This window comes from Oncorhynchus tshawytscha, linkage group LG13, assembly GCF_018296145.1.
Source record: "Oncorhynchus tshawytscha isolate Ot180627B linkage group LG13, Otsh_v2.0, whole genome shotgun sequence".
NCBI classification, from domain to species: Eukaryota; Metazoa; Chordata; class Actinopteri; order Salmoniformes; family Salmonidae; genus Oncorhynchus; species Oncorhynchus tshawytscha.
In genome coordinates, this window is record NC_056441.1 from 43,150,177 (window position 1) to 43,166,097 (window position 15,921).

General features: G+C 41.8%; 1 protein-coding gene across 7 annotated transcripts in view; it reads right to left on the reverse strand.

The window, feature by feature from the left end:
- Window positions 1–14,169, reverse strand: part of LOC112266647 (CUGBP Elav-like family member 3) — a 34,420-nt gene extending 20,251 nt beyond the window's left edge. For 3 of the 7 annotated variants that reach the window (XR_002955975.2, XM_024444311.2, XM_024444312.2), the window contains exons 1-3: window positions 13,780–14,168; window positions 12,949–13,225; window positions 8,509–8,591 (exon numbers count right to left, since the gene is read on the reverse strand). Coding sequence is in view for 6 of the 7 variants with exons in the window: in XM_024444311.2 (XP_024300079.1) it covers window positions 8,509–8,591; window positions 12,949–13,093 (228 nt within the window). In the remaining variant the exon portion in view is untranslated. Of the gene's footprint in view, window positions 1–8,508; window positions 8,592–12,948; window positions 13,226–13,779 lie in introns of all 7 variants that reach the window. The other 4 variants (XM_024444317.2, XM_024444313.2, XM_024444315.2 and 1 more) reach the window with 3 other exon arrangements.
- Window positions 14,170–15,921: the final 1,752 nt, after the last annotated feature.

Here is a 15,921-nt window from a genome sequence, read left to right on the forward strand (position 1 = left end):
CAATTATGACGTACAACAGAGACATAATGCACAAAGTAACCTACACAATTGTAAAGCACGTGGAATATATTCACATGCGCACCACACGTTTCAACGGAATATCATCTGCAGGCAGCAAGAGTGGGCAGCTCTCAACGTTTTTTTTTTGCATGGAACTGCTCACGGAAGAATGACATCGGTAGCCGGTAGTAGGGTAGGAAAGACGTTTAAATTGATGATATCCACCATGATATCCAGTGGTGACCGGTCATTCGGTGTTTTGAGCCCCACCTGTTTAGCACCTATTTAGCTTGCCTGTTTTGCATGTTACTTTGGCATTAATACCTGTCTCATATCAGTTTACAAACAATGTAAAATAAAATAATCATCATTGAGTTAATAAAGCTGTGTCTCTTTTTTTTCTTTCTTGAGTAAGGCAGCTCCAAAATGCAGTTGTTTCAGCCTAGCTCAGTGCTTTCTGTGGCGGTGGGGCATCCAGCGGAAAATTTGGAGCTTATGGGGTTGGTAATGTTTTCTAGTTGCGCTGTGATTGGCTCAGTGTTCTGTCACTCACGGGGACACTACATCACCGCCAAGTCTAAGTGTAGGGCTTGAAAATTCAAAACCCTTGGATGCTGCTATAGAGTTACATTAGAAGTACCCATCCAATACGGCTCAAGGTCATTGGCCACAGATAAAATGACGTCAAATCACGTTATATCTACAGCAGCTTAGATTGGACTAATCATGTCAACATCATACTTTCTAAATCTTAGCTAGCAAGCTAGCAGTCATCATCATGAATCAAGCCGACAATCTACTGGCAAATCCTTTTCAATCCTTGTCATATGAAGAGAAATAATTAAGGGACATTTTAGATCAATTGTATCAAACAACAAGTTGGAAATTAGAAGGATCAGTGGCTAACTGCAAGCACTGCAAAGCAATCACTAGCCTGCTATTCAGTGGAGTGGGTGTGTGGTCCCAAGTCTGGGTTTAAGGGTTTCTTTCGCAAGCTTAAAAGGGTAAACATTCAACATTGGCCATGCTGTCAATCCAGCATGACTTCTGCTCGCTCAAAACAACTGGAAACTCGGAACTGGGAAATCTGATTACAGTGCGTTAAAAACAACTGGGAACTCGGAACTGGGAACTCCGAAAAAACGTTTTGAACGGTCATCCAACTCGGAATTGCAAGTCGGGAACTCTGGCCTCTTTCTAGAGCTCCGACCTGAAGATCATTGACGTCATCATGATTTGACCTTCCGAGTTCCCAGTTGTCTTGAAAGAACCATAAATCCAGAGAATGCCAGACTTTAATGACAACGTTTGATGACAAAATATGGCCACGAAGGACCGCCATGCCACCTTCCTGTTCAAGTGAGCACAACAAGGTGAGTCCAAAAATGTATTGTATGCTGCTATATAAATTATGTAACATGTATACTGTAGCTAAGAAAGGAATACAAAGGGAATGTTGTGTTGTAAAGCTGTTAGGCGTTGGTGGTTCATATGTAGCCTATAGCATATGTAGCCTATAGCCTAGAGAAATGTCATCATCGAATATTGTAAGAGCTTTCTTTGTCTGTTTTATGTGCCCACTATTTATCCTACGGTTTTGACTTGGTGTACAGGGAGAATACTGTAAGAACGGCCCATGTTATGAATCCTGTCACTGTACATTACAAAGGTGCTGAATAAATAGTTATATTGACTACGTCTGTCCTAGCTTGCTCATTAATGTCTTAATCAAAATTACGGATTGCCTCTTATCCGCTCGTCGTCCCCTTATGCTATAGTGTGTACATCTCAATTGTCAGTAGAAACCACATTGTTTAAGCAAGTCAGCCATATCCGCTATGTTTTTTTTTAAAGGAAGTAAATGAGGCTGAATGAACTGTTTCGCTGCCAGACAAGGCTCTGCTGATAGCCAGGTGTAGTGGTAAGGTGTTGCGACTGCTGTTGAGACAGCTTTATGTAGGCCGTAACAGTTTGTGGGCACTGTTTGTCACTGTTTTAGTGCAATTAATGTATTGTTTAGTGTTGTGCTGTGGCTTTGCTGGCATGCATTCATTTTTTTGTTTTTTTGTTTGCCCAACCAAGATTTACATGCTAAAATCGCCAGTGATGATATCTACCAGTAAATGCTAACTAAGGCAACAATGGGTTTTCAAGTGTTGGTTAGTAGGCTATTTGTGATGCGCAACTGTCATCATGTGCTGTTTGCATCAGTGGCGTAGACATGGTTTAAGCATTGCTGTGGACTTAGACCATCACACCATATTTTTTCTATAAATTAAAGAAGTGTGATTTTGAAAGTGAAAATCTGAAAAATTAATAGGAAAACTCATAATTTTGGGGGGCAAAATTAGAGTATAGCCTCTTCTCCAGGCTCCACTACTCCTCTGCATAGGACCGATGGAAAGACAGCAGTCACACACAGCATGATGTTAAAGCACCACTACACCACTGCATAGGGCCGATGGAAAGACAGCAGTCACACACAGCATGATGTTAAAGCACTACTACACCACTGCATAGGGCCGATGGAAAGACAGCAGTCACACACAGCATGATGTTAAAGCACCACTACACCACTGCATAGGGCCGAAGTCACACACAGCATGATGTTAAAGCACCACTACACCACTGCATAGGGCCGCTGGAAAGACAGCAGTCGCACACAGCATGATCTTAAAGCACCACTACATAGGGCCGATGGAAAGACAGCAGTCACACACAGCATGATCTTAAAGCACCACTACACCTCTGCATAGGGCCGATGGAAAGACAGCAGTCACACACAGCATGATGTTAAAGCACCACTACACCTCTGCATAGGGCCAATGGAAAGACAGCAGTCACACACAGCATGATGTTAAAGCACCACTACACCACTGCATAGGGGCGATGGAAAGACAGCAGTCACACACAGCCTGATGTTATTAAAGCACCACTACACCACTGCATAGGGCTGATGGAAAGACAGCAGTCAACCAAAGCATGATGTTATTAAAGCACCACTACACCACTGCATAGGGCCGATGGAAAGACAGCAGTCACACACAGCATGATGTTAAAGCACTACTACACCACTGCATAGGGCCGATGGAAAGACAGCAGTCACACACAGCATGATGTTAAATCACCACTACACCTCTGCATAGGGCTGATGGAAAGACAGCAGTCACACACAGCATGGTGTTACTAAAGCACCACTACACCACTGCATAGGGCCAATGGAAAGACAGCAGTTACACACAGCATGATGTTAAAGCACCACTACACCTCTGCATAAGGCTGATGGAAAGACAGCAGTCGCACACAGCATGATGTTAAAGCACCACTACATAGGGCCGATGGAAAGACAGCAGTCAAACACAGCATGATGTTAAAGCACCATTACACCACTGCATAGGGCTGATGGAAAGACAGCAGTCACACAGCATGGTGTTAAATCACCACTACACCACTGCATAGGGCCGATGGAAAGACAGCAGTCACACACAGCATGGTGTTACTAAAGCACCACTACACCACTGCATAGGGCCAATGGAAAGACAGCAGTCACACACAGCATGATGTTAAAGCACCATTACACCACTGCATAGGGCTGATGGAAAGACAGCAGTCACACAGCATGGTGTTAAATCACCACTACACCACTGCATAGGGCCGATGGAAAGACAGCAGTTACACACAGCATGATGTTATTACAGCACCACTACACCACTGCATAGGGCTGATGGAAAGACAGCAGTCAACCAAAGCATGATGTTATTAAAGCACCACTACACCACTGCATAGGGCCGATGGAAAGACAGCAGTCACACAGCATGATGTTAAAGCACCACTACACCACTGCATAGGGCTGATGGAAAGACAGCAGTCATACACAGCATAATGTTAAATGATAAGCAGTCCATAAACTCTGACGTAGGTCCCAATCATAATACAAAAACACAACCATTAAGCATTTCCCAATCAAAATGTACAATTGTTACATCCCATTGCAAAACAGATTTCTCATTTATCACACAAAGTAACCGGTGAGATAAAGTTTAAAGTGGAACTGACAGCGTTTTAACTACTTTGCAGAAATGAAACAAACAGACAATAATAGTAAAAAAATATCAAATTCCCAGTTTATGCTACAAAACCAACTTAAGAGGTTTTAAAAATAGGTTCTATTTGACTCAACATTCCATGACGTACGCTAAGTCATTGTTGGCAGAATAGATGGATGCATTATTGCATTATTAATATAATTCACCAATACATTTCTTGGTTGTCCAAAAAATATTGCTATCAGGTTGTAAATCACAGCTGGCCTGCTACATTGTTCGCTGCCTCCATTCGGGATGCACTGTTTCAGTTTCAATGACTCAATATTCTGGACAAAAATAGACAAATGTCTAAGGCTGGGAATGTCAATACAATCAAACTAAGATGAGAAAAAATAAAGACCTTCCTGACCTCTCAGAGGGGATCAGCAGGCATTTCAGATTACTCTGACGTTTTTCTTGCGCTGAACCTAATGATTTATGAAAACTTGCTTGGTGGGTCGATGTCTTCATTACGGTTTTACAGACGTGTTTGATACGTTATGCGCACACTTTATTTGAATATTTATGAAATGCACAGTGTTATATTTGGTAACAGTTACTTGTTTTCTCTTGACTCCAACCCCATTCGATGCATGGATGTGGTTGTAGCAATTTCTACATAAGGGTGTTAATGAAAAAAACTCACAAAAGCTCTGACGAAGGCTGATATGTAAGAGCTTATTAAAGAGCAGTGATACTAGCAAGAGCAGTGTGCGGGTTTCTTATTTTTTCTCATCTTATTCAACTGTTACCATGCACCTACAACAAAGACAGCTCAGATGCGCGAGTGCCTTTTGAATACAATCAAACTAACAAGGGCAATGATCACAAGTCAGTCATAATTTGGCTAATATGCTCGTGTATCTATTTATGTAGCAAGCTAAAATCAGGGAGCCTAACGTTAGCAAGATAGCTAGCTGCTACTAGGATGTCATGTCATTCCCTCATATCGTTTTTCAGTGGCTATACACAGCTAGAGATCCAGGTGTCATTTGGTTAGCTAGCAAGAACTTGAATGACTGTTATCCAGTTAGCATATCTCGGTGTAAACCCTGTCCAACAAAAACTGAAGAGATGAAATTAGATCATTGAAAACAATAATATTATTATTTTTATTATTATAATCATTATTTTATAAATCCTTAGCCCTTCTTTGAAGGCCAATTGTCCCCGAATGTGTTTGGGTTAGTAATAATTTGTAGAGTGGCTCTATTGTCCCTCAACATGCCTTTATTCACTATTCTGAATGTCTAAAGAATCCACATGTTGTTCTGAAATATGAACACAGAAATACTGGACATTTTGAACTCTTATTATGGTGGTGATGTGACAAAATTACAACATGGTCTTGAATTGGACTCACATTTTTCTGGTCTCAGTTTTGACTCTGTCTCACACCCCTTTGTCCCATTCCCGGTCCCGGTCTTGACTGGGACTTGATTTGCGTCGGTCTTGGTCTTGAATTGGTCTCGCTTTAGGTGGTCTCAAACACAACACTGCCCCTCCCCCACCCTTCTACCCATACCCCCCCCATTCATCCAATTTCTCTTCAATTAACACCCATTTACCTTCCTCATAAATTGAATCTATTCTACATTCATCACAACAGCCTCCTCAAGTGACAGCTGTTGAGCCTTTCTACAGTGAGGTGAGTTTTCACAATATCTGTACCATCCCTTGGCTTGCACAAATTGATATCAGTGTATAATGATATACATACATGTGCAAATGTAACACACACACGCACACTTTGATAGATCAATCAGACATGTGTGCTCAGATATGCATTCATTATTATAATCATCCTTGCTTAGACTACTCACTGCTTTTTATGCTTACACACATGGACACACAGCACACAGAACAAATAGGCTATCCTCACAGGCATACTGTGTGCATGCTCAATTGTTAGTGATACAAATGACTTCATTTTCAGACTATTCACAAAATAATGCGTCTGACTTGTCATGGCAGAGTAAATGTCAAGCTTAGTCAGATGTTCCAACTAAATATTTTTTAGGGATAACGTATTTTCTTTATAAAGATCTTTAAAAAAAGCTCTGACAAAGCTGAATAAACTAAAGTGATACTGGCAAGAGCAGTGTGCAAGTTTTTATTCCTTTTATCTTTAACTTCAACCCAGATCTCTGGATGTTTTATTCCCTGTCATACTCCCCCCCCTTCAGCAAATCAAGTCAGTCTGAACACCTGCCCTCCCCTCCCCCACTAAACACACATACAGCTTACATCCTCCTCACACATGTACAATCTCACTGTGCCTTACACACGCACGCGCACACACACACACACACACACACACACACACACACACACACACACACACACACAATCTCTGGAGACATGCCCCAGCAATACATACAGAAAAATTAAGTGTATACACATTTCATTATTCAAAACTAGTCCTAAAATATTGGAATATCATTCACAGGCAGATTTGATTAAATCCATCATTACCTGGTTATTTCTGATTCTGATTTCTGATTTCAGTGAAGCAGAGATACACTATCATAATAAAGCATTGAAACAAGCATTTGACCCTTATCAGTAGGGATGACCATTGTGAAAGCACATCTCTAACTCTGATAGAGATAGAGGGGATAGAGGAGAGGGGGTATATAGGTTACATTTTTGGGAATGGGGAGCAATTTTCGAGTTGGCCCATTTCATGTCTGTGTAGTCATGTTTATCTTCCCAGACTTTACCTGTCTTAAGCCGCTGTAGTAGAGATGCTGACCAGACACACTGGGATGGCAACAAAACAGAATTCAGACAGCAAGGGATAGCAGCGGGGAGATGGAGTGATAAAGATAGAGCAGACAGGAAGACATGAGTACAAGATGGGCAAAGGAGGAGCGAGAGTACAGCTGCAGATTCTTCTTTGTGCGTCTTTTTCCCCTCACTGTCTACAACCTCTCTCTTCCTCCGTGTGCGAATGTGTTTTGACACCATTCCTCTGCCTCCATGTCGGTGAGCTTTGAGACAGATTGTTTAATTTCAGGTGAGAGACACACGGCCATGTGCCACTCAGATCACACCATCTGTTCATCCCGCCCTCCCTTCACCTTTTCCCCCCCTCTCCTTCTTACTTCTATATCTGCTTTTAGGACGCAGCTTGTGTATAGTGAGGACAACTAAAAACCTTAACATTTTCCACCATGGCAGGCAGTGTATAGCTCACTAGATACAAAGGGATGTTGAATATAAATGCACAGGGAGAAAGATAATGACATGATTCAACTTTATGTATTCAGAAGCGCATTGGTGTATTCCTGTCTTTCAATTACTTTCATGTAATTTCTTTGTAGCGTCAGTGACAAGAGGATGGTGAAGTTAATTCTCTGGCAGTGCAGGTGGTATTAGATGATGATTACACCACAGCTGGTAGTTGGGGTGAGGATACTACTTGTCTAGGGGGTGGTAGTCAGTGTGTAGCTAAGGAGGTGGTTTTCATCATTGCAGAGGTTAAGATAGGGGACACGAGGGGGCGGTTGTACAAGACTTGGGTGAGGAGGTCTGGGAGGGGAGTCACTGGGGAGACGGAAGAGAAGGTTTAGCGAAGGGGAACCTGCCTGCTGATCTCCTCTGAGAGGTCGGGAGGGTCAGCCTAATAATATGATTTATATTGCTGCTAACTACCTCTCTGGCTTCTAGACGCCCCTACTAAAACCCATACTCCCTCACTGTCTCAGCGTACCAGTAAGCATTAAAACCTAACAACTCAGTAAACCTTAATAAAAAGAAGAGGGAGATGAGAGGAAAATATTCAGAGACTGAGTGAAGGAGGACCAGAACCCTATAGGCCCTGGTCAAAGTTAGTGCACTATATAGGGAATAGCATTTGGAACATAATACTAGTCTGTTTCTATAGAGACTGCAGAGAGAGAATGCCTGTCACCTCATAATCTGCTCCATAAATGTCACTTGGCAGCACACTTGCTGCGTGGTTATGCTCATCAAGCTGCTCTAACTTTGATTTGAATGTGTGACGAGAGAGAGAGAGAGAGAGAGAGAGAGAGAGAGAGAGAGAGAGAGAGCAGGATGACTAAGGCGCTGACTGGATGCATCATGTACAGGGAATATAGGAAAGCCACCTCTGACCTTCCTCTTGGGCATATCAACTCAAAGGGAAATGGAGCTCACATGTCAGAGTGAGTTAGTTTTTCTGTGGCACACTGTTGTGTGTCTGTGTGTGTAGTTCAGTGAGGTAGAATGCCACTTGTTCCGCATTTTGCTCATGGGAGTGTCCGAGTCCCAAATGCGACCCGGTCTTTCTATGTAGTACTAGTGCACTCATTTTGACCAGGGCCCATAAGGCTCTAGCCAATAGTGCACTACATAGGGAATAGGGTGCCATTTGGAACTCCACCAGTGTGTGCTGTTGAACGTCAGAGAGGGCACTCACCCCTGGTAGCGTCTTCTGCTCGTGCAGTGCATTCTGGGCTTTGAGTGCAGACTCTCGTTCGCAGTATGTCAGGAAGGCACAGCCTGGGGTAGGATTATTTAGGTACATTATACCATTAAACATAGGATGTATTTGTATACTGTGATACAACAGTGGACAAAGAGAAATTGCAGCAGGTTGTACTGTGATTTTAAAGGGGAAGTTGTTGTTTTTCCACCAATTCTCTATTTTTTTATGTAAATGGCATGTTAAAGAAGGGTCCAGACACCTTTTTGGTTATTTCCTGTTTTTGAAAAACTTACCCCAAACAGCAAATCACTTCCTCATCCTCTTTGTGTAATTTGGAGCCCCCAGAAAAAACGTTAATAAAGGCTCCAAAAACACCAATACAGTGCCTTCAGAAAGTATTCACACCACTTGACTTTTTCCACATTTTATTGTGTTACAGGCTGAATTTAAAATTTATAGTAGTGTTGATTCGATTTTTGAATGACTACGTCATCTCTGTACCACACATACAATTATCTGTAAGGTCCCTCAGTCGAGCAGTGAATTTCAAACACAGATTCAACCACAAAGACCAGGGAGGTTTTTCAATGCCTCGCAAAGAAGGGCACCTATTGGTAGATGAGTAAAAATGAAAAAAGAAGACATTGAATACTTCTTTGAGCATGGTGAAGTTATTAATTACACTTTGGATGGTGTATCAATACACCCAGTCACGAAAAAGATAAAGGCGTCCTTCCTAACTCAGATGCAGGAGAAGAAGGAAACTGCTCAGGGATTTCACCATGAGGCCAATGGTGACTTTAGAACAGTTAGAGTTTAATTGCTGTGATAGGAGAAAAATTGAGGTTGCATAAACAACATTATAGTTAAAAAATATATATATTTTAATTTAACCTTTATTTAATTAGGCAAGTCAGTTAAGAACAAATTCTTATTTACAATGATGGCCTACCGGTGAACAGTGGGTTAACTGCCTTGTTCAGGGGCAGAATGACAGACTTGTACATTGTCAGCTCGGGGATTCGATCCAGCAACCTTTCGGTTACTGGCCCAACGCTCTAACCTGCCGCCCCTGAGTTACTCATATAGTTACTCCAAAACTAACCTAAATGATAGAGTGAAAAGAAGGAAGCCTGTATAGAATAAAAAACATTCCACTGCAAAAAAAATGTGGCAAAGAAATTAACTTTATGTCCTGAATACAAAGTGTTACAGTATGTTTGGGGCAAATCCAACACAACACGGAGTGCCACCCGTCACATTTTCAAGCATGGTGGGGGCTGCATCATGTTATGGGTATGATCGTCATCGGCAAGGACTACAGAGTTTTTTAGGATAAAAAAAATTGAATAGAGCTAAGCACATGCAAAATCCAAGAAGAAAATCTGTTTCAGACACTGGGAGACAAATTCACCTTTTTCCAGGACAATAACCTAAAACACAAGGCCAAATATACACTGGAGTTGCTTACCAAGATGACATTTCTGAGTGGCCTAATTACAGCTCTTACTTAAATCAGCTTGAAAATCTATGGCAAGACATGAAAATGGCTGTCTACCAATGATCAACAACCAACTTGACAGAGCTTGAAGTATTTTATAAAGAATAATGCGCAAATATTGTACAATCCAGGTGTGATAAGCTCTTAGAGACTTACCCAGAAAGACTCAGCTGTAATCGCTGCCAAGGGTGATTCTAACATATATTGACTCAGGGGTGTGAATTCTTATGTAAATTAGATATTTCTGTATTTCATTTTGCAAAGATTTCTAAAAATGGGTTTTCACTTTTTCAACAACCTGAAAATAATATATATATATATATATATATACTAAATAATATATATATATTATAACATAGTTTTTGTGTCTCAAAATCATTGTAATCTGGTTAATGTTAAAAATCTAAATGAAAATTATTCAAATATAAAATTCAACCAGAGAGCACACTTAGGTCATGGGAAAAGGTCGCACTTGACCGTTGCACTTGAATCATTCCCACGGTGATGGCTAGGCCTGCTACGCTATAACATCACACACTATTGCAGAGACTTTGATAATACAGGCCGCAATTGATATGTTGAAAACAATGTGTGGGGAGGCAGAGGCACAGAAACTCACATCAATACCTTTGTCAGATAACACTGTTAAATGAAGAATTTATGCTATTGAGGAAACTGACTGAACAACTCAAAAACTCCCCGGCTTATGCTTGCCAAATGGACGTTAGCTGTGAGGGCTGAGATGCTCATGCATTAGATGCCCATGCATTGACTTTTGTCAGGGGATGCTATTTACGAGGACATATTGTTCTGTCTCACGATTCCCGAGCATGAAACGATATAGGGGATGTTGATGCTGCGTGGCTATATTGACAAAAAACAGATTACATATGGGATCGAATGATGGGCTTTTGCGCAGATGGGGTTTCATCTATGGCGGGAGGGCGGCAGGCCGGCCTCTGCACTCTAGTTATGAATGTGTCTCCCTCTGCCATATGGACGCATTCTATGATACACCGAGAGCAACTGGCGGCAAAAGAGCTGAGCACAGAACTGGGGGATGTACTGCAGCAAGTAACTTCAATTGTAAACTACATCAAACCACATCCACTGCACGCACGCCTGTTTGCAAAACTATGTGGAGATATGGGATCAGAGCATGACAATGTTCCATTCCACACCAAGGCTTGGATGGTATTGAGGGGCAATTTTGGAAAGATTTTTCGCATTGAGAGAGGAACTGTTGTTTTTCACAATATATGTAAATGCGCCTTGGCATAGATTCCACAAGCGTCTGGCAAGAGCAGTGTGCAAGCACCCCATGCTTTTATTATACTTTGTATCACTCATTTACTCAAGTGATTCCTTTATTTTGGCCTGTAGAATGGACAGATAAGTATCGCTCGAGATGAAACAAAATGGAAAATACAATTTCATTACACAACATCTAAAGACCTGCATCACTACACTGAGAACTTTGCCAAGGACATATTTGGGTGTTTTTGGAGCTTTTGCTCATGTTTTTTCAGGGCCCCCCATACTAGAGAAAGGGGGATACCTAGCCAGTATGTCACGCCCTGACCTTAGAGATCCTTATTATTCTCTGTGTTTGGTTAGGTCAGGGTGTGAATCGGGTGGGAAATTCTATGTTTTCTGTTTCTTTGTTTTTGGCTGAGTGTGGTTCCCAATCAGAGGCAGCTGTCTATCGTTGTCTCTGATTGGGGATCATACTTAGGCAGCCCTTTTCCCACCATTAGGTTGTGGGATCTTGTTTTCTGTTTAGTTACTGTTGCCTGAAAGAATTCAGTGTTTTTGTTATTTTGTTTGAGTGTTTTTTAAATTAAAATCATGAACACTTTCCACGCTGCGCTTTGGTCTACTCTTTCTAGCACCAACGAGAGCTGTTACACAGGACACCTGAATGCATTTAACCCAACCCCTCATAAAATGTGAGATCACAAAAAAGGTGTCACACCCTAATCTGTTTCACCTGTCCTTGTGCTTGTCTCCACCCCATCCAGGTGTCGCCCATCTTCCCCACTATCCCCTGTGTATTTATACCTGTGTTCTCTGTTTGTCTGTTGCCAGTTCATTTTGTTAGTGAAGCCTACCAGTGTTTCTTCCCCTGCTCCTGTCTGTTCTTGCTCCTGTTTTCTAGTCCTTTCTGGTTTTGAACGTTCTGCCTGCCCTGACCCTGCCTGCCGTTCTATACCATGCCCTACCTCACTGGATTATTGACCCCTGCCTGCCCTGACCCTGAGACTGCCTGCCATTCTGGACCTTTTGCACCCTATCTGGATTACTGACCTCTGACTGCCTTTGACCTGTTGTTTGCCTGCCCCCGTACTAAAAATAAACGGTGGTTTCTTCGACACTGTCTGCATCTGGGTCATACTTGAAACCTGATAAAAAGGTATCTGGACCATTCTATAACATGCCATTTACATCAAAAATAGAGATTTGGTTGTAAAAAAGAGAACTTCTTCTCTACAATGACACCCTATTCCCTATATTGAGCACTACTTTTAACCAGAGCCCTATAGGTCCTGGTCAAAAGTAGTGCAATACATATGGAATAGGGTGCCATTTGAGACGTAACCCATTGGGTCAGCTGGTCCAAAGACAAGCTGGCAGGTGCACTTATGAAATACATTTATTTTGTAGGCTGGCCATATCTGCCAGTGGCCATACACCTGTTACATAGATAACATAGCCTAAATACCCTCAATCATATAGCCTAAACAATGTCTCATGACTGACAGCTGGACTATGCATTGTAACTTACAGTAAATGCCCATACTAAGGAAATAGGGATTCAATGCACAGTGTGGGAGACAACGTATTTCTATAGAACTGTGCATTATATAATCAAGTATTTCCCGTGCGCTCTACAGCATAGCCTACACGGTAATTGTTTCCTCTCCCCTTACCTTTGTGCATCCCCGTGTATTTGTCCTTTATCACCGTCAACTCATAGATCTTCCCGAACTGTTCAAAGATGGGTTTCAAGTCCTTCTCCTCAAGATTTCGGGGTATCTGCCCGATGAAGAGCTTGATTGCATCGGCCTCCTTCATTGAGACAGTGTGGGATTGGAGCAACCCGTTGCGCACCGAGGATGGACACTGAAAAGGTGGTGAGAGGGAGCAGGAAGAACCTATAGCTCTTTGGACGAGTTAGAGATGACGGGGAAAAAATTCAACTCCGTCCTGGAGACGAGGAGAGGGACGATAGAGGAACAGATGAGAAGAAGAGCTCTAGACTAAATTATTAATGAATTCTTAAATGTATAATAACTTTAATGTTCTTTACAATTTTTGAAGAGCAGGAGCAATCTGGTGTAGGCTGACTAACAAAAACATCACGGTCACCAGTTGGTATAGCTATGCAAAATATCTTGGAATGTTGAAATTATCATGAATTGCAATTATTTTTACCTATAATGTTTTGTAATCTGTCCCCAAATTTGATAAATTGATTATAACCAATTATGTTCTCACTCAGATATATATATATATACACACACATATTTGTTTAAATATTTACATGAATGCAAATAAACATAGACATCGAAGTAGCCTACTCCTTTGTTCAACCGTCTATCGGTCTAAAAGGCTGGTTTAAACCCATAGGCTATACTGTCACGTTGTGTCAACGTATAGCCTCTTCGGTCCCTTTGTCAAGATGGGGTGACAATAACAATGACTTGAACATAATCTGTAATTTTACACCACGTCAATAGGACAACAAAATAATCACCTACTATTTATCTATGATCCTCCTTCGTTTTAAGGTTCGTTGCTAGCTGAATCCCCCCTTTCTCCTCTGTCCCCTATCAAATCGGGTTTCTTTTCGGTTTGTGTCTATTCTCCAGTTCAATTCATTTGTCTAATGTAGGACCCCTCTGATTCCGTGCCTTGACAAGTTACCCCCAAAAGAGCGCACGTAACAAATCGAGCGACGTCCTTCTTTATCTATAAACATGAGCATGTGATGCTTTACCCAGTAGTTTTTTAGGTGTTATTTTTGTACAAACCCTGTTTACCACATTAAATACACACAAATTAGGATTTTATATAATAATGACAACCTCTGGGATTATTCAAGCGGTTGGTGGTTATCAGGATAGACTCCCTATGATCCAACACAGGAAATGGGAGGTTATTGCTGCCGCTCGCTCCCGCATTGGCTGGCTCTCTGTCTGTCTACTTAGTTGCATTTGACGTCGTAAGCCGGTGTCTCCCTCCCGTCGATCTATTGCTGCCAAAGGGCCAGGGTTCGGGTCTGAAAGCGCGCTTTTGACTGCAACTACAGTATTGCTTCCGTACTTCTTGTTAACTGAATTACGGCTGTTTAAGACAATTCACATGTATTACCCTATAGAGAAGTTGAGAGATATAGTCCAAACGATGCCTGAGATGCGACCCTGTCGTTAAATATTTTTGTTCTAACGGTGCGTTCGTAAATTCCCTCTGGAGTGCCAGAGAGTGCTCAGGGTGCGCTCTGGGCATTCGTAAATTCGGAGAGCTGTCAGATTGTCCCTTCTTACATTCAGAGCAGAGCGCACACTGGATGTGGACACTCTGCCGAGTAGGTTTGACCCGAGCGTTCTGACCTCAACCGCAGTCAAGCACCCAAGCTAACTGGCTAACGTCGGCTAGCTTGCTAGATACTTCCAGACACAAATGAGAGAACACCTCACTCTGACCACTTTACTCACCCTAGAGCTAGTCAGGCTGTTTTCAAGCTATCTAGAGCATTGGTGACTGTAACTATGCTACTGGCAACAATTTAATTATGTTTTTTTTGCCAGTGTTAACTGACACCGGTCATATGTTTGTAAATTCATCAATTAAAGGCCCTACATGGTTAATCCAAAAACTGCAGTGGCCATACAGTATTTACTGCATGCTGCCTATGCAGAAGTCAGAGCAAACATTCTTTTGGGATTTAAACAGCAGGGCTGTTGTGAAGGAAGTTGTCAAGGAACTGAGTTTGTGTTTATACAGGACCTCCCACCGCCACCTACCATCAACCAATCATGTCAATGCGGGGATATACTGGAGCCCTCTGCATTATTAAAACATTTTGGAGGGCATGGTGATGTGGTACTGAGGTCAATTTGCCCTCTGCATGCCTCCAGAGGCTCCACAATTGTGTCACACCCTCCATACGGAGCCTCCGACCACATTTTCGATTCAAGCATAAATGTGCTTTTATTCTGCAATCTGGCACACTCAGACGAGAGTGCTCTGAAATTGGAATAGATAGCCAGAGTGAATTTATGAACGCACCCTAAATCTATGGACCCAGTCGTTCATTCTAAGTGTTCCATTGCCATGATGGCAATGTTCGTATCCCTTGCTTGCTAGCTAGCCAGGCAATTTTGGCTAATGCAGTCACTTGAAACAGTGCAGCCAGAATAACAGCATAATTAAATGAATCTGCGTTTGTTTAAACTGTTATCTATTATCTAATTAGCTGCATCTGCGTTTGTTTAAACTGTTTTCTAGAATACATCCATAACAATGAGCTAATAATGTGTTATTTCGCCATGTATAGAACATTTGCTCTCTTGCCAGGCCACTTCTCAGAAGAGATAAACAACTACACAGCTAACACAATCAGTAACTGTGTGTGGGTAAAAATCAATGGGAAAGCCAGAAAAAAAAAGCCATATTACAATCTACAGTGCATTCGGGAATGTATTCAGACCCCTTTACTTTTTCCACATTTTGTTACTTTACAGCTTCATTCTAAAATTGATTAAATTGCTGTTTTCTCTCATCAATCCACACACAATACCCCATAATGACAATCAAAAACTGTTAGACATTTCTGCAAATCTATAAAGCAAAAAACAGACATATCACATTTACATAAGTATTCAGACCCTTTACTCAGT